The sequence below is a fragment of the Haplochromis burtoni genome, unplaced genomic scaffold, assembly GCF_018398535.1.
Source record: "Haplochromis burtoni strain Fernald_Lab_line unplaced genomic scaffold, NCSU_Asbu1 Contig_337, whole genome shotgun sequence".
Lineage (NCBI taxonomy): Eukaryota > Metazoa > Chordata > Actinopteri > Cichliformes > Cichlidae > Haplochromis > Haplochromis burtoni.
The window spans coordinates 212,651-230,682 of NW_024582698.1; the positions used below are offsets into that span (position 1 = coordinate 212,651).

General features: G+C 40.6%; 2 protein-coding genes across 22 annotated transcripts in view; one reads left to right on the forward strand and one right to left on the reverse strand.

Moving 5' to 3' along the window:
* LOC102298811 (peripheral plasma membrane protein CASK) overlaps positions 1 to 18,032 on the forward strand; it is a 170,905-nt gene that overhangs the window by 103,664 nt on the left and 49,209 nt on the right. For all 17 annotated transcript variants that reach the window (XM_042228630.1, XM_042228637.1, XM_042228629.1 and 14 more), the window contains exon 6: positions 15,094 to 15,196. In XM_042228630.1, coding sequence (XP_042084564.1) covers positions 15,094 to 15,196 — 103 coding nt within the window. The remainder of the gene's footprint in view (positions 1 to 15,093; positions 15,197 to 18,032) is intronic.
* LOC106633649 (probable G-protein coupled receptor 34) lies at positions 1,742 to 14,411 on the reverse strand. Of its 5 annotated transcripts, none has more exons than XM_014340096.2 (4): positions 10,346 to 12,281; positions 8,279 to 9,102; positions 8,009 to 8,143; positions 1,742 to 7,918 (listed from the first exon to the last, which is right to left on the reverse strand). In XM_014340096.2, exons 2-4 carry the CDS (start codon positions 9,095 to 9,097, stop codon positions 7,676 to 7,678), a joined length of 1,197 nt encoding a protein of 398 aa, XP_014195582.1. In that variant the 5' UTR covers positions 9,098 to 9,102; positions 10,346 to 12,281; the 3' UTR covers positions 1,742 to 7,675. The 5 variants fall into 5 exon arrangements, 4 of the variants coding, with proteins under 4 accessions (XP_014195582.1, XP_014195583.1, XP_014195584.1 ...); XR_006055428.1 differs by lacking the exons at positions 8,009 to 8,143; positions 8,279 to 9,102 and adding exons at positions 12,946 to 13,494; positions 13,870 to 14,410 and having other exon boundaries at positions 7,827 to 7,918; positions 10,346 to 12,846; XM_014340097.2 differs by having other exon boundaries at positions 8,279 to 12,281.

Below are 18,032 nucleotides of genomic sequence, written 5' to 3' on the forward strand. Positions count from 1 at the left end.
GGCAGAATGAGTTTATCTGCGTCAGCTTTGAAAGCAGAAGTTGAGAGATGAAGAGAGAAGCCAGCACAAGATTGAAGGTGAACTTTTGTGTTGTGGGACTGTTCATATATCTGGTGTCTGTGCTATACAGCCAGCTGTTCTGAAGTAAAGTCATGCTGAATGTTGAATCTGCAAAGCATATCCAGGCTCTGTGTTGAGCCGTCTGAGGAAACCATAAACACAGCAACACTTTGATGTGAACCTGAGGAAAGAGAGTGTGGTGCTGACACAGACCTATACCTTAGTTTGCAGCAATAGTATTTCTTCATTCTCCAGGTGCGCTAAGGTGAGATCTGCAGTCAGATCTTCTGAATGTAAGGAACAGGAAGTGTTCCCTCTGTAAATTTTATAGTGTCCATGTCTTGCATATAACATTGTGTGTCTGCAAGAAAACATTGCACAAACTTCACGCTTCAAGCCTTCTAGTTAAATTTGTGCTCGTCACAGTAGAGCTGACTCAGCTGTGCGCTGCGGTCAGACTCTGTTTGTGCTTGTCCCTTGTTGAGCTTCTGGTGGTCTGTGATAGGTCCGTTTTTCTTACTGTGTTGTAAGTCTCAAATGTATACCTGTGGGTAATATCTGCAGAAAGAAAGCAGCATGTTGGACAATCTTGAAAGTAAAGATGAGTCTGTTCAGGATACAAAATATAGGAACAGTGAACGTGTCTTTAAATGTTGCTGCGCTATTATCTGCATGTAACTCTATCCATTAGATTAAATGTAGTCATTCAGTCAACTGTTTAGTACGTAGTCGGCAACACACATCTGACAAAAGCATGTGTAATATTGCTAGACCCACATTAAAGCTGTTTTTACTGAAGCTCTGGCAAAAAGTGATAAAGTATGGTGCTGCACGGAGACACCGAATAGCGATATTTTATTAAGTAAATAAAATATTCTGGGAATACTATAAACAACAGCACAAACACCACAATGCTAAGATAGCTTTAGGTGAGCAAACTTCTATTAAATCAGCTCAACTGAAGTGTGTCAAACACTGGATACACTGATTGTGAATGAAGTATTGTGATTAGAGCAGGGCGATATGACCAAAAATATTTATCACGATATACATTTGAAAATTTGTGATAACGATATCCTCAGCATAACCACGTATAATATCCACAAACTTAAAAAAAAGGTTATACACACAGAATACGGTAACATTATGTTGAAGCACAGTACGTATCACTCCGCGAGGCTCCGCCTACGATAGCCGTAATGCTCCGACAATCCATCAAGCGGTGCGGCTTCGTAGCTTAGCAAAGTCGTACTAAAACATTTGACAGATTTTCGAGCGCCGTGTACGACATAAAATCGTTTCGAGGTCAGTAAACACAACCAGAATTCATACATAAGGCACACGGGATTATAAGGGGCTCTGTCGATTTTCAGAAAAATCAAAGGATTGATTTTAAGTGTGCTGTATTTTCCAAAAAACAAGGTAATAACGACGGCCCGCTAGCATGCTCTACCAAAAATAGTGCTTTGTTCTGTATCTGAGGGACGAAAGCTAAACCACTTCCACACCACTGAAGTTGCAGCATTTTTAAAAACCAATTCTGGTTCATCTTTTTCATTGAACGATCCACTTTCGCCCTTCTCATTCTGCATCGCCGCCATGCTTTTTCCTCCATGTGCGTATGAAAACAAAGGCACTGCGCATGCGTGTTTTACCCATATTCTATCGTGATATTTCATTTTCTTATCGTTGCCCAACATTATACCGGTATTATCGTGAACGGTATGATATGGCCCAGCCCTTATTGTGATAATCTGATGATATATATTGTTTATTGGGGTCTTCTGGTCATTTGCACTTCGACTCTTAATGCAGCAAAACTAGAGGCAGCTATGGCCGCTACTTTTCAAAGGACAGGTTTGTATTTCCTGCTATGGCATCGTACCATTTATATATTCAAGGCAATCACTAATACTTTAAATGTTTTATTATTCTGATTCTGATTATTACATTTATACATCTTAAAATGTCAGTGACGCACAGTTTTGTAAATATCTCAGCTTACTGGTTGCTAGTTTCAGCCTGTTTACTGGAAGACAGACTGAGGTGATACAGATATCTGTCTGTCACTGTGCTTACATGTTAGACCCTATTCTCGGCTTTATTTGGAGTGGCTTTGAAGCAAATACCACTTTCTACATATGAATGGGGAAGTGTGATTGATAGGAGACTCATTTCCCCACTGACTGCTTGTCAGTGACTTGAATGTCAGCTGTTTTTACAAGGTAAAACGGTCGTTCTCCTCTCGGACCTCTTCGTGGTACACTTGGAGGACTATTAGCAGCGTCGTTAGTGCTGTTTGTGTGATGATGGGTGGAGTGAATGGCTTTTTTAATGGCTTTCAATGGGCCTTGAGGTGTCGACCATGAAACTCATTGCAGTTTCACAGTTGAGCACAAACGTGCACAGTAATATGCATGGCACGTGCACTGCTGCTTTTAATGTGTCTGTGTATGATGGCAAAATAACACCTCTGAGTAGCCCAGTGCTTGTCAGGTTTTCTTATGAATTTGCAGCTACATTTGTTTGTTTGTCTAATCTAAACAGAGATGACTTTAGTTTCCCCTACCCTGTGAAACGTGCTGGGAGATCAGTTAAATCAACAAGTCCATATATATGTATAAAAACAACGCTGGTTTCCTTCAACTTCAAAGTGGGAATCAGTCCAATATTGTGTAGTCAACCAGGAATAAAATATTTTTCTCTTTCCCCTGTCCCTTCGTCCTCTCACATGCATAGACACAAATTGAGTAACAGCAGAAATTAAAAATTAGTGCAACAATAAAACGATTGCAGGTTGCTGCTAGTTTGCAAAGTTCACCTTATGTTAAGCCTTACAGCTGATTAAAATGTAAGGAACATCAGGTGTTGTATTAATGGAAGTACATAGGAGCTGCTTCATTTGAACTTTGACTGTTTCATGCAATTCCTGTATGAGGTGCGCATTCGAAAACCTAAAGACTTGCAAAAAAACCCCTAAATAAAACAAACCCCTGCAATCTTTACTACAGCTCGCAACTTTTCAGACATTAGCAGCAGAAAACCTCCTGAAGCTGCTGGCAGTAATGCACTTTTGTGTCCGAGTGCATGTTGCATGAGCCCCACAAAAGGCATAAGAAACCACAGTCACAGTCCTCAGCAGCAGCAGAGGAAAACCACAGGAAATAATACAATGTCTGAGGAGACCCACAAACAATGCACACACCCTTGTGTAAACAGAAAGTGTATACAGATGCAAAACACGCAGAGGTCTTTTGTTGATACTCCCTAATGCAAACCTCTGGCGTTTCTAATGAAGCTGAATGATTGGGAGAGTGATGTGAATAACATTGGCAATCAGTGGGCTGCCACGGGTTAATGGGGGTAAGTAAGTGTGACTTCATTTATTTCAGCTCCCCTTCTTGCTAATATATTTCAACTGTTAATTGATAACAAACACAAACGAATACACAGGAAAACGGAAATAACCTCCAGCCATAATATTACACCAGACCACAAGTCCTGACCATCATGTTATGTCATCATGGAATGTGTTTTATTACAGAGGTTGGCTAAAGTTTACAAGTTTACACGTCTGCCATACGACTTCTGTCCCATATAGCCTGCAATAATTGCTCATTTTTTCTAACTATAGTCTGCGAGCCACTACAGCTAATGTGGCTATCATGTAATTGCTACTAGTTAAACGGCTAATGTTAGTGTGTGTGCCTTAAAGGTAATTGAAATGGGAAATCTCTTAAAATTCAATGTTGTGAATGTCCCAAGTATGAGCGACAAAACAGGAATATGTAAGGCTGGGTGGTACTGTTAGTAACGGGCTGAGTGCATCTTTTATGCATGGCAAAAATTCAAAATCTTACCAAGTACATTTGTCTAATTTCTAGTCCAAAAAAAATCTTATGACACTTAAAATAAGACACAATCAGCTACAGAGTAACATTTCAGTGAGATGTTTGAACTTGTTTTAGACAGTGCATCTTGGATATGGAGAATTTTCATTTGTTCCATTGGCACATTTTTTTCACTTACTAAAAGATATTTTTGCTTGAAATAAGTGAAAGAAAAATCTGCCAATTGAGCAAGTGAAAATTCTCCAGATCCAAGATGCACTGTCCTAAAAGTTCATCTATCTCACTGAAATGTTAAGATTTAGAATTTTTGCAGTGTGAAGGCCTTCCTCAACACAACACTTTTAACCTAACAAGAACAAGAATTCCTGTTCATGCTATATTTAAACCACACTGGGTTGTTTTGCTTTTGTTTTCTGCTACTTCTCTGTCTGTTTCCCCTTATAGAGTTTTAGAGATGTGAAAGACCCCAGTTAGCACTAATGTGCCTTTGCAAGCTTAAATAAGATGTGTGAGGTGTCCAGCTGTAAAGTAGAAGAAAGTATTTAACAATTCAAAAGCGATATCTCAGCAGGTGTAGTCACCAGTTACATGAAAACCTTCACTTATTTTCCAGCTAGCAAAAAGCTCCAAAAATGGCCTGCAGCTGAGCTTAGCACATCTCCACTTGTTATTTTCCTCTTCTTCCAACCACCCCCGACTCACTGTGAATTCCTTCTCTCCTGGCTATGTTTCTTTGGCGTTGATTTATTTACTTATTTATTTTTTTCCTCTGGCCTGTGCCTGTCTGTCTGTGAGTGAGTATTTGGGGGAGAGCACACTGGAGGGTATCTGATACTCTCTGCTGCCTGCTTCAGTCTGAATAGCTACTGCGGCCCCTGGGGGCCAGGGGATACACATCTGCAGGAGCCACACTTCACAGAACATTGTCTTCTTGAAAATTCCCTCAACACACTCTCACACAACGTCAGCACAAACAACAGTGCACACTCTAAACCCTCAGAATCAATGAACACACAAATACTGAAAAAGACTTTTCATACAGGCATCAAACACTGATCGCTTGTTGTTGCACATGAGGACCTCACTACAGACATTTTCATGCATGCACGAGTGCAACACCATGATGTCACGTCACAGCATGTGAATCAGAAAGAGAGAAGAGTGATTTTACCATTTTACCACTATTAAGTAATTTGTATTTGTAATGACTTGTACTTTCAGTTTACACCTGAAAGGATATTTCTTTGTTGCAATGAAATACTATCTACTGTACTACCTTTAAAACCTTTATTTGATTTATCATATACATTTTTTATTATATAATATACCTCAAAAATAAACTATGAAAAATATCTGAGTCTTTCTGTTTTGACTGTTAAGTCTGTTTTATTCATAGTCAGTAGCACATTTAAACAGCAGAAGCTGACCTGGCCTGTGCTTTAGAGACGGGCACATTTACATTCCAGGTCTCCAAAAAAGCCTTTTTCACAATACATGAAAAGCTTAATGGTGGGTTTTGCTGTATTAACTAATTATTATTAGTTAATTTTTATGGAAAGTGAAAATCACAGTGTTCAGAATTAGCAAATTATTATCATAAGTCATGACACGCTGCTCTCCCCTATATAAGCTTTACTTAGTATTAGATCAATTCCAAAGTTTGTGGTATCAAACAGAAATAAGTAAATGGCAAATAGCAAAAGTGCTGTATTTACATAATGTAAACAGTTATTGACGTCAAAGTTAAAGAAACCTGAAACATCAGAATAAATAACAGAGCAGACAAATGAAATGTGTGGAGAGGAATACAGCAGAGGCCTCCAGAAGGCCAAAGCAATACAACTGTGGGTAGGAGCTTTAAGGTTTGAGATGAATCTCAGATATAGAAATAGTAGCAACAACAGAAAAATAAGGAGTTGATTCAAAAGTAAAAACCTACTTTTAGCTGCAGTATTTCTGTATGGATTTTCCTTTTTTTTTTTCCTTTTTTTTTTTTAAATGTTTTCTTGACCGTAGAACAGTCAGAGGTGTTTGTCAAGAATTTAAAAACTAAGCTGTACTTCAGGTTTAGAAGTGTTGTTTCTAAGCTCTTGACTGACTAATCTTAGATGTTTCTTGGCTTCTTTTTTTGCAGTCAGCCTCAATAAGTTGAAAAAACCATGATTCCTAATGGTCCTCTAAAACACAAAGATTTAAACGTCCAGAATGTTTGAGCAGAAATCTTGCTTAGATGCACCTGGGCTGGTAAACTCCAGGGGCAGACAAGCACAAATCTATTTGTTGTTACCTTAAATGCACATTTAAAAAAGCAACTTCCCTAAACACAAGACATCAAAGTTTTACTGAAACTGAATTAACACTGAATTGTCAGAGCCTCGCTGCGCATACCGAACTGTTGCCTGGTGACTTTTTCTTTTTTATGTCGCAATCAATGCAGTTCCACCGTACACTGATATAGAAAACGGTAGCAGTTTTACCAGGATGCAGAGATATAAGTGTCAGACAATTAAAAATTTCTCGGGAGGAAGTCCCACGCTCGCTCAGTCCTCAAGTGAACTGCAACTGCAAGGTCGGTGGTTTGATCCCCATGTGGCGACACATGCCGTCCCAGTGTAGGTTTCACTTAAGGATTGAGGGAGCGTGGGGCTTCCTCCAAGAAACACATATTTTACCCCTAATGTATTTATCTGAGTGAGTGTGTGAACGTTAGCTATAAATATAAGCACTGTGTGATTGTGTGGTATGTTGAATGGGACTGAGAAAATGCTGTGAGTATATAGAAACAGACAGAGCACAAAGTGAAACAGAACATACACATATTTATTGCATGATATAAAAATAACTTTGCAACAGTAGCGAAATGTAAGTAGGACCAGAGTGTGAATGTGTAGAAGCGGTTACAGACAGAGAGGGAGAGAAAGAATGCAGCTGGAGGCACAGAGTACTTTAACTTCAATATACTGAGACTTCTTTTCAAATAAACACAAGTAAGGATATCACAAAGCAAAGGAGTGTAATTCACAGAGCTTCACAAACAACAGTAACACCACAACCAAAGTATCCATATTCAACTGAAAGCTACTTTAGGCTGCTCCATTGTCACAGGTGGTCCAACCTGATAATACAGGAAAATGAAATTTGGAATTTCTTTTAGTTTATTCCTCAGGTTGAACTAATGTGTGTGTGTATGTGTGCAGTTCTTTTAAAGTCTTAACTTTTTAAAAAACATTTCTACATTTTAAGTTTTCAGGGAGTGACGGTCTGACATGTTCTTGGTGCTCTGTTATCTTAGTGCAGTCCTGCAGTCTCACAGCCGAGCGATGGCTGAAGCACAGCAGGACAGAGCACGTGTGGCCAGTGGCGAGTGCTGATATTAAAAGATCACTGCACAGAGGACATTGAGCTTTAACTGTTAACGTTTGGTCAGCGTGTGTCTGATATGCTGATTTCTTTGTGAAGTAATAAGATACTCTCAGACATAACGAGGACATCATTTAAATGAAAACTTGGATTAAAGCTGCACGAGAGAGAAATTTAGACTGTGAATACAGTCCTGGTGTATTTGGTTGAAACTGACCATGTTACTCAAACTGACCAAGAACTTCTTGCTTTGGGTTGTAGTAATGATACAGACTTGTGAAAAGGGAAGTGTTGTGCCACTACCTTTCTCCTACTCACTGCTCGAGTTTTTTCATGAGCTGCTTTGTAAGTAGAAACTTGAGTACGTTTGCTTTCCCATGCAGTCAAAAGATGAGTATTATTAACTATATAACACTTGCATGACTGCACTCCACAGTGCCACAAACTGCGGTTTCCTCCTTCTGCTGTTCGGACTTCGGAGTGGCACTTCCTGTACCTGAGCAGAACACCTGCAGTGTTGTGGAGTTTTTCTGGTTCCACCTTAAAATGTTGAGGGTTTCATTGCGGAATGTCCTGTCCAGCACAAAGTACATGATGGGGTCAGTTGAGCTTCTCAGTGCAGCAAGAAGAAACAGGCAGTTCTTCAGCTAGAGAGGGACAAGAAAACCATCATCATGTCAGATTTCCACATACTGTGGGACATTTTTACTTTCAATCTGTATATGAAAAGCAGTCACCTCGATAATGCCGGAGAATGGGTGGCAGCTGGAAGTTTCTTTGGTGGGGGAACATTGAAGGGGAGTTTCATGGACCAGAGAAAAGAAGATGGGTTTGAAGATATGGTGCGGCAGCAGGCAAACAGAAAGAATGACCTGTGTGGAGTTGGGTTTTTTTTTTTAATTTAATAAAATATGTGAAGTATATTGGAAATTTATTTGGCTCAAGAGGAGGGAATTAAGTGACTAAACAATAACATTATTTTAAAGTATAAAATTACTCATAGCCACCTGGATGACCACAATGTTTCGGAACACCCTGCTCAGCAGTCTCTGGGAGGTTGTGACTGGTGTGTTGCGACGTGAGCGCCGGATATGCCTCAGCACCGTGACGTAGGACAGCAGCACCAGCAGGTACATAACAAAGAAGAAGGCTGTAATGACCACAGTGGCAGTTTGAGACAGACTGCCTCCGAGTTCCACAGCAGGGCTGTAGCACACCTTCCCACGTCCTGATTTGTCACTTTTGGTGGTTTGGTTCATAGCCTCGTGCACTGCGTAATAAGCAGTCACTGGCACTATGCTCCCCACTGACATTAGCCACACCGTGATGCACACGACGTTGGCGAAGGACACTTTTTTGAGGCTAGCGAAGAAGGCGTGTGGCAGCAGGGTGGTGCAGGCGCTGGGCCTTGAGGCGTGGGTGTTCTGGATTAGGGACGCAAAGCGGCTGAGGGCCACCCAAGTGAGCATCATTAAGCTTATATAGATGTTAACGTGGAGCACCGGGGTAATGCCGTGCAGGACGAGCTGACACAGGACATCATTCAGACCCCAGACCAAGCCTTCGGCATAGTAGGCTGCGAGGAAGGGCGTGGTGATGGACAACAACACATTGGATATACTCAGGTGGCACAGATACATGTGGATGGGGGAGAAGCTGGAGATGCACCGCAGGAACACCCAGAGAGCGAGTGCATTCCCTGGGAGGGCGGTGAGGAAGAGGAGCGCATAGACGGAGGGAAGGAAATATAACGTTGCAGCAGTCGGGCAGAGGGAGAAGTTACAGGTGGTGGACGAAGTGTTTTCTGATGGAAACGTGCCCTCCATTTGATCTAGAACACAGAAGCTGGCTTTTAAATCTTGTTGACATCAAGGCTTCCTGAACTGTCAAAACATTTTTATTTACTTAATTTTTAGCAAAATCAGACTTGATCATTACTTCAGAATGTCTATGAGGAACTTTGAGTCTATTCAGTGACAAAGCTCCAAAATCAGCAGCTCAGATAGTCAGATGTTATAAATATAGACTTGACCAGAAACCCTTCTTAACCGTACACCGTAACGTGACGTGCAACTGAACGTACGGTGGGCACAGCCCGAACCGCTCTGAAGGCTGCAGCACAGGGTTAAAAAGAGTTTAAGGTTTCCAGCTGAGAGCATAACTCAGGCACAGCATGTGTCCGAGTGTGAGAGGTGTGGGATCATGACAGTTCATGATATCTTAGTAACCCACTGCAGGCTAGCATGTTATTGTTTTAGTTTTGTTTTTTTTCTGGGTGAGAAGCTAACCTCTTATGTGTTATGTGCATGGCTTGTCAGTGCACTGGTGTCTGTGGGTGCAGAACTCCTCAAACCAACATGTACTTTCTTTAGTTGCATAGTTTAACTTACTCTTCTACAGTTCTGCTGTGCGTAGATGTAGCAAATATTATACAAATTAAAACTAAAACATGCAAATTAATTTTGAATAACATTTTTTCTTAATTGTCAGGAGGTTAAACAAACACTCCATTTTCAAAAACAAAAACTTTGAATTTTCTGTCAATTATTTTACAGTTCAGGCTTTTAAGGGTTAACCTGAGCTTTGCAAGCAGTCTAACTAAATTTGTCGTCTTATATCAGAGTTGTATGCTTAGAGAATGGGCAATACCGAAGTGTCAGGCTTGTAAAATAGACACATTTTAATGCATGTTTTACAGGGATGACTGGAGAAACTGATATGCTCCTGTGTAAAACACCATAAAGTATTTAAAGAAGTTTATTAAGTAGGTCACAGAGATGACAGTTTCCTGTAGGTTTAACATTTGATCGGTGAGGAGATGATGATGATGCTCTCCAGTCTTAACTTGAATGTCCAGCTTGCACTTCTCAGTACAAGTTGTTGGAAAAGCAGCAAAATTGTCAGCCTTTCTTTCTTTCTTTCTTTCTTTCTTTCTTTCTTTCTTTCTTTCTTTCTTTCTTTCTTTCTTTCTTTCTTTCTTTCTTTCTTTCTGATAAAATGTAACATTTAACAAATTAAGTGCACTTGACTAACACAACATTGCACAGAGATGCGTTTGGCTTCATGATACATACCAATAACAGGTCCTCTGAGATGTTTCAATAAAAGGCTGCAGGCATCAGATGACACTGCCCCATGTGAAGTATTCTGAGGGTAGAGTAGAAACGGTGGATTTAACAGCAGGCATGACACGCTGCTTCTCTGCAGTGTCTTCCTTGTCGAAGTGGCGCTTTATTGTAAATGGCAAGTTGTCGGTGGGGTGTGGTATTTTCGTAACTAGAATACTATGTTTTGTCTAGCAGGCTTCCTCATTTCGTTTCAGGGTATGCTTTGTATGACTTGAAAATGAGGAGCAGTTGTGTGTTGCATGTTAAGCGTTCAAATCAGTGATTCAATTTGATATTCACTTTTAAATAAAAATAAATAATTTCTCTCATTCAAATTAGTTTCCATCTCTCTGCTTATTTACTCATCCGTTCATCTTTTCTGCACACAATGTTTGGCTTGGGTTGCAAAAATGTCTAAACACTGTCCCTTTTCTGCCTTGGGGTGGCGCTGTTGTTCTAGATGAGAAGCAGAAAGAGTTGTTTGGTTCTTGAGTCCCTACACACACTTCCCTTTCATAATAAGGGACACGCTGCATGATAAACATTGATTAGCACAGGACTATTTATATCCTACTTTATTTAGAAAAGCACAATTTGGCACATTAACATAAGCTTTATGAAATAAATCACACCAAGATCCAGAACAAACTTTGAAAACAGACTTCTGTAAATGTCAGAGCTTTTCTTAATACGTAAAAGGCATTTTGCCCTGTGAGAAGTGGTATTTATCAGTGAAGCCCCATGCTTTCACCTCAGTAATCATTTCCCTGTTTGTTTGTTTTTTCTAATGCTGTTATAACTACCATAAAGTTCAGGCTTTGATTGAATCTGCAAAGTTCCCATCACCTTTCCTTCACTTTGTCTTCAGCGTGTTTTGTTAGTGACATATGGCCATCTGCAGGGTCACACACACGTTTATATTTAAACAGTATGTGACAAATGCTTTGATAAATGCAGTGAGGGGAAGAGTATTGACTTGTCATCATGTTTCTATCTGTGTAATTGTGGTTTGTGTCTCTCGTTTATCAGTGCTTATACTAGATTAATGCAGCATATGGGTGTGAAAGGAACTGCTCAGGCCCCGATTAAGTTCACAGTTTCACTCGAGCGGTGTCCAAGTGGTCCTGCCTTTGATGGACTTAAGTATTTTTATTTTTGCTTTTTTACTGTCACATCTGGCAAAGTCAAACACCCCTAGCTACGTGTGTGTGTGTGTGGTGAGGGGTTGCCCTACTACTTTGCCCTCCATCTTTGAAACTATTTGGATTCAAACATCAAAACGATGCTGATGATGAAAACTCAAAATGTCTCATGGCACACAAGTACATTCAAATTTCTCTATAATAAGAAAGGACATATTTTTTAATTTGCAGGATTACTTGTAACATTAAGGATGGATTTACATGAAAAAAAGTTTCCAGAGGTGGGTCTCAGGAATTTTGGGGGATTCTTTACCATCGAAGACGACACATCTACAAACCCAGTTACAGACTGGGTACAGAAAACAAAACCCACAGTAACTTGCGGGACCACCAGCTTCAGTGTTCCTTGTCACTGCGTGTCCAAGTTTCTGGTGCAGATAGATATTCCTCTGTCATTCCAAGTCTTATATATTGAGGCTCAGTGGAAAGAGCCCGCTCCCATCATGACACAAATGTTTAATCACAGGACTAATCATAGGCCCTACAGTGTAACAGAGCCAGTACTTTTCCTCTGCATAAAATAATGCGAAGTCGTCCTAAACCTTTTCAAAATAAGCCTTAGTTCAAAGGTTTTTCTTAGGTAAGCACCAAGTAAAGGCGCACAGGCAAGAGCAGCAGCTGCCCTGTCACGCTCCTCTTCTTCTGCTGGCTTCTGTCATATTTACGTTTACGTCAGTAGAGTCACCGCTCTGCTGTGTGGGGATTTATAAACCGCTTTCTATCTTTGTATTACTAATTAGACTGGTGTTTGGGTGTTCTCTGTCAGTCCTCCCATTTCTACTATCCATCTCAGCAGTGGAGCTGCTCCCACTGATGCCTGTAACATCTCTTAAGCAGATCATGTTGTTCACCAAGCGCAGCACCTCCTTCCTCACTGAAGAGGATAACAGGAAGTACATGACAGGGTCCAGGCAGCTGTTGAGGGCAGAAAACAGCAGAGCCACCTCGTTGGTTTTGTCAGCGACACACATCCAGAAACACGAAGTGTCTGTGATCTGCGTTTTTATGTAAAACACTCTGACCACGTGATAGGGCACAAAACAGATGCAGAAGAGAAAGAGGATGAAGAAGGACTTCTTGGCCGTTCGAGTGTAGCGAGTGGAGTTGGGCAGATCTGGATTTGCTTGTGATGTCCTCAGCAGCTTGAGTGCGATGTTCCCGTAGGACATCATGAGAGAGATGAAGACTAACCAAAAAAGAACCACCGTACACATGTTGATGTAAGCCTTCCACTTTGTATTATCCAGCTTCTTGTAGTGGAAACACCTGGACACAGGAAATACATTTTGTCACACAAGTTGGCCACTGCAGATCTTTGACTTTAACAGTAAGGTAAAAAAAAGAAGATTTAAAGGTTTTACCAACCTGCCCACATGTGGAGAGTCATTCGTTGATGACACCATCACTGAAATGATACAAGTGGACACAATCCAGACGATGGCACACAGGGCGAAGCTGAGCTTTGTGGAGCAGAGTTTGCGCTGCATTCCTACACTTTGGTGGATCTTAAAGTAGCGATCCACACTGATCAGCCCTAACAGAGTGATGCTAATGTACATGTTCATGTAGAAGAGGTTTCCCACTACATTACACACGGTGGGATCCAGATTCCATTTGTCACCTTGGCTGTGATAGAGTATCCTGAATGGCAGACAGACCACCAGCAGCAGGTCTGCCAATGCAATGTTAATGAGAAACACTCGAACAGAGTTCTTCTTGGAGTGGACGCAGAAGAAAACCCACAGAGCCACCAGGTTCCCGACTAGACCCAGGATGAAGATTATAGAGTAGCTCACTGCCAGCAGGACCTGCAGTGTGTCGTCATCTCCACACGGGTCAAGGGTTAAGTTTGTTGTTTGGTTCTTACAGGAGAAGTTTTTTGCCATGGTGTCTTTTTTCAGGGGATTGACAGTCCTGCAAACAGATGAGGGGCACACATGGAATAATTTGCATTTTGGGAAAGGGCTTTCATACGTACAGGTTTGTGGGTGTGAGCATTAATCTGCCCTGCAAAACACAATCTTACCATCATACCCTCAGGAACTGGAAAGCCCTAGAAACATGTGAATAACCTGTTCAGGATTTCTTTGGTATCTTTTGCACATTACCGCAGCCAAGCAGTTTTAAAATGATGTGTATGTGCTCAGTCAGTTTACTTCAAGAGAAGTATATCAAAAGATCAGTAAATGAAATAGCAGTAAAAGGAAACTGCTTACTCTCCTCACAGCTCAGCGCGATTGTGTTGCACACAGTGTGAAAAAAAAAGAAGGAACTTTTCAAAACACTCACCTAGTTATTGGAGTTCATTAAAAAAGAAGTATGTGTTCCTTTCTTTGTGTAAAGGGCTGTGTGAACGGTGAGGATCAGTTCCAACCTCACACACATACACACTTACAGGTTTTGCAGTCTTTTTGTCTTCCTCTAAGGTACTCCAGGATATCCCTGTAAGTTGAACATGCAGGAAAAATCCAAATTTGCCGCTCTGAAAAAATGGAAATAGTTCCTTGTGTCATCTCATGTTCGATTTTCTCCTGTAGTCCAACTCGCGTTGAGCAAATACTATCATCGTCACAGAATAGTACTGTGTAGACTCAGCTTCAGTTTTTTCTTTTTTTTTTCTTTTTGGCTTCCCTAACTGTCCTATCTCACTTTCAAGATAAGCGCCTGTCCACAGCTGTGCAGTCAGAAATGCTGAAGTGCAGAATGCGGTAATGTTGCACAGAGGAAATTTCATACTGTGGTCAGCCCCCCTCTTTTCTTCCGAGCACCATACAGAAGCAGAGAGAGAGAGAGAGAGAGGCCTTCTGATTATACACATGAGAGGAAATACTCACAGGGCATGCTTCACTTGTGTACAGTATGCTTTCCACCTTGGACTCTGGCTATTGGAGGAATCTGCAGAGTGTGGTCAACTGTGGTAATCCCCCCCCTTTTTTTTTTTTTTTCCAAAATGGTATTTAATGTCCTCACGTAAGATTTTTAGAAAGAATTTAGAGAGGTCTGAGCAAAAGCAGAAATTTTAATACTCCGTTCAACAGCTCCCGCACGGTAAAACTGTTTCTGTCTGCTGTTTTTCAGATCCGTATCAGTCCACATTAAACCACAAAGTAACACTATATGATAGAAAGGATGCTGCAGATGACCACAAATGTTAATGAAATGAAATGTGAAACTAAATAGGTGTTGCCATGTGCAAAACTGCTCGACTGAAATGTTGTGGCTGCATTACTTGATGCTTTGGGAAGAAAATACCGATCTGTGTTTTCATGGCGTGTGACGACAGCATGATCAAAAAAGCAAAAGTCAACGTTGTATTTAAAATAACTGGAGTCGTATAAAGACACTACAGCAAACTTCCTACTCTGATCTTCCCACACTCAGTTATTTGTGTGTGGCCGTGGTGGGTGGTGGTTTGGGGTGTGTCTGGCTCGTTTAATGTCTGTTATTTATAGGAGAATTTCACTCTTTAATTTGCTAAAATCTCTGTTTCCTTCTCCATTCTCTCATTCCCAGCCTCACTGCGTGTTGCTGGCATCTAAAGAGAACTCGGCTCCAGTGAAGCTGGGCGGGTTCGGAGTGGCGATCCAGCTCGGAGAGTCAGGACTGGTGGCAGGAGGTACAGTAAACACCACAACACAGCGGGATTCTCCCTGCATGCCTTGTCACCATTTGTTTAGGGAGATTTTTATTTTTTCTGACTTGTGGGAAAAGTTCCACTAAGATGGGATCAAAGAGACAGAACACGTCTCTGCTCCATAATTGAACTTATTGTTGAAGACACCATTTAAACACTTGTGACATAAGGGACACAGGGTTTATGACTCTTGTGACATAAAGAAGAACTGAGAAAAACACATAGTTATGACACATATCGATATAATTTAGAGTGACTTTCCCAGCATATTATATATAAATACTTTACTTGAAATTATAGAATATGATATTCATGATAACTGAGCGTGTATATTCATCAGTACATCATTAATAGGATCTGCCAAAAGTTTACTGGATATATTTTTTGCTTCCAATTTGGCTGACTGGAAACAATTAGAAGCTGGAAACCATTTGAATTGTTTATTCATGGATTCCAGTTCATAAATGAACAACTTAAAACTACAACAGGCAGAAACCTGTCCTGAGCCCCAATGACCATTCACAGAGACAGTGCACTCCCCTGGGTGAAAGTCATGCCTTTAAGTCATTAAGCTACCACAGCTCACTGGTAAAGAAGACTTTGGTTGCAGTGAAATAGTCAGTGAGCAAAAGTGAAATGACCAAGATGCTGTAATATAAGATAGAAGATATTTTGGCGCCTCCTTTATGTTCTTGAGCAGAGGATACTCTGGAGCGTTCTTTATATAAGGAAAGGCGATGTTGGCAAGTCAATTCTGTATTACTGTGTTACTCTTATGCATCACTAATATGTGGATATTTTTTAAAATCTCAACAGCTGTTAAACCCACAGATGATTTGTAAAAATTATGGAGCTTCATTAGTTGTGTCCTGTGTGAAACACTTTGTAAGGTGGGTTTATCAGAGTGAATTAATGATTATAGTGATTATAACTCTTGGCAGCACGGTGCCATGGTGGTTAGCACTGTTGCCGCACAGCAAGAAGGTCCTGAGTTCAATTCCACCATCAGGCCGGGGTCTTTCTGTGTGGAGTTTGCATGTTTTCCCCGTGTTTGCGTGGGTTCCCTCCGGGTACTCCGGCTTCCTCCCACCGTCCAAAGACATGCAACTTGTGGGGATAGGTTAATTGGAAAATCCAAATTGTCACTAGGTGTGAATGTGTGAGTGAATGTGAATGCGAATGGTTGTCTGTCCCTGTGTGTTAGCCCTGCGACAGACTGGCGACCTGTCCAGGGTGTACCCCGCCTCTCGCCCTATGACAGCTGGGATAGGCTCCAGCGCCCCCCGCGACCCTGAAAAGGAGAAGCGGAAGCGAATGGATGGATGGATGGATAGTGATTATAACTCAATTTATATAGTTTTCTCCTCATTTTGGTGTTATTTAGAATTAATTTCACTTCAGAGATCCTAAATGCTTTAATAAAGGCGAGATTTAAAGTGTTTTCATCTTAATGATGTTAGTTAAAGCACAAAAATATGAGGGGACTGCAGAGTGGGTAATATTTGTTAATATAATAATGATATTTTTAAGTTGTAATGAATGAATTGAAATGAATGAATGCTAAATGAGTAATGGGGGAGCTAAATAGCTTGCAAAAGACAACACATTGAGAACACATGGATTTCCGTGGTGCATCTTTAGGAAATCATACTTTCAGCACATCGTGCTTTCAGGCAACCTGGGTAATTTCAGTCAGGAGCTGAAAGTCCTTTCCTTCACATCTTTTCTTGACTTTGTGATATTTTCCTCTAAATTTCAAGTTAAAGGCTTTTATGAAAAGAGATAGGATGCAATTGTTTGTTTGCTTAAAAGCAACCTCTCTTTTTAGGCTACCTCACCTGATCCAACCTGAAAGTTTACCCGGTCACAGCCCTAAAGCCTTAAAACACAGGAGGAGGTGCAGAATTCCACTTTCCGTCACGAGCACTTAATACAGTTTAACACTCATGACACTGTGTTAAGATGGTATCAGTGTTTGTTCAATGATGCCAGAAACTGACAGCCGACTTGACTTTTAAATGGAGAGCTGTCACATGGAAATTTAATAATTTTTGCTTTTTAAGAATTCATCGTCAATCTGTACACACTACGCTTAAGGTATCAACTTGGTGAAAAGATTGTGTACCATACCTCAGCTAGAAAAAGAAAATCAAGTCTGAGTAAAGCTCAAACTTTGAGTCTCTGTGTGGGAGTGCTCATGGCAGAGGGAGGCTTCCTTTGTATACTGGCAATTTCCTTTATAGACTGCTGATCGCAACCACATCTTGCAGATTTGGAATCGGTGTGTTGGTGCTGTTGCTAATTCTGACCAGACATTGATTTTTGTGCTGGTTATTTCAGCTATTTCTGAGTCAGTAGTAACTCCCATGCACAGTAACTGATTTCCCGTACAAATGAAGTACCCGTTTTATGAGTCAGATTTTGTTCAGCATCTGTCAAATGCAGATTAACAGTTGCAGAATTTCTTAAAACCTTTTAAATTAATTCATTTTACATTAAAAGTCTTTACTTGGAGAGAAATGCACTGCTCAGCTGGTTAACTGCCTGTTTGACTGTTGAAACCAAAGTAATTAAACAGTTTTGCAGCATTTAAATTGCTGCAACTAACTTGGGATAACATCATAATTTTAGTTTCACTCTAATAAAGGACAGATAAAGTAGTAGACAGTATCAGCTACTGAGAACTTGTAAGAAATGTAAGAACGCTGCACATTAGAAACTGTCTTAGTTTTAAACCTGTGCGCTTCCTAGTTTGCATCAAAATAGGAAGTCACCCAAAGTAAAGTATCATTTCCTCTTTTCACTTGATTGTGAGCCA

Bases quoted from the DNA above. Each gene is read 5' to 3' on its own strand.
- LOC106633649 (XM_014340096.2), bottom strand. From the start codon at position 9,097: ATGGAGGGCACGTTTCCATCAGAAAACACTTCGTCCACCACCTGTAAC. The intron at 8,144-8,278 runs GTGGCTATGAGT...AACTCCACACAG, and splicing joins GAAACATTGTGGTCATCCAG to GTCATTCTTTCTGTTTGCCT. The intron at 7,919-8,008 runs GTGACTGCTTTT...GTCCCTCTCTAG, and splicing joins CATTCTCCGGCATTATCGAG to CTGAAGAACTGCCTGTTTCT.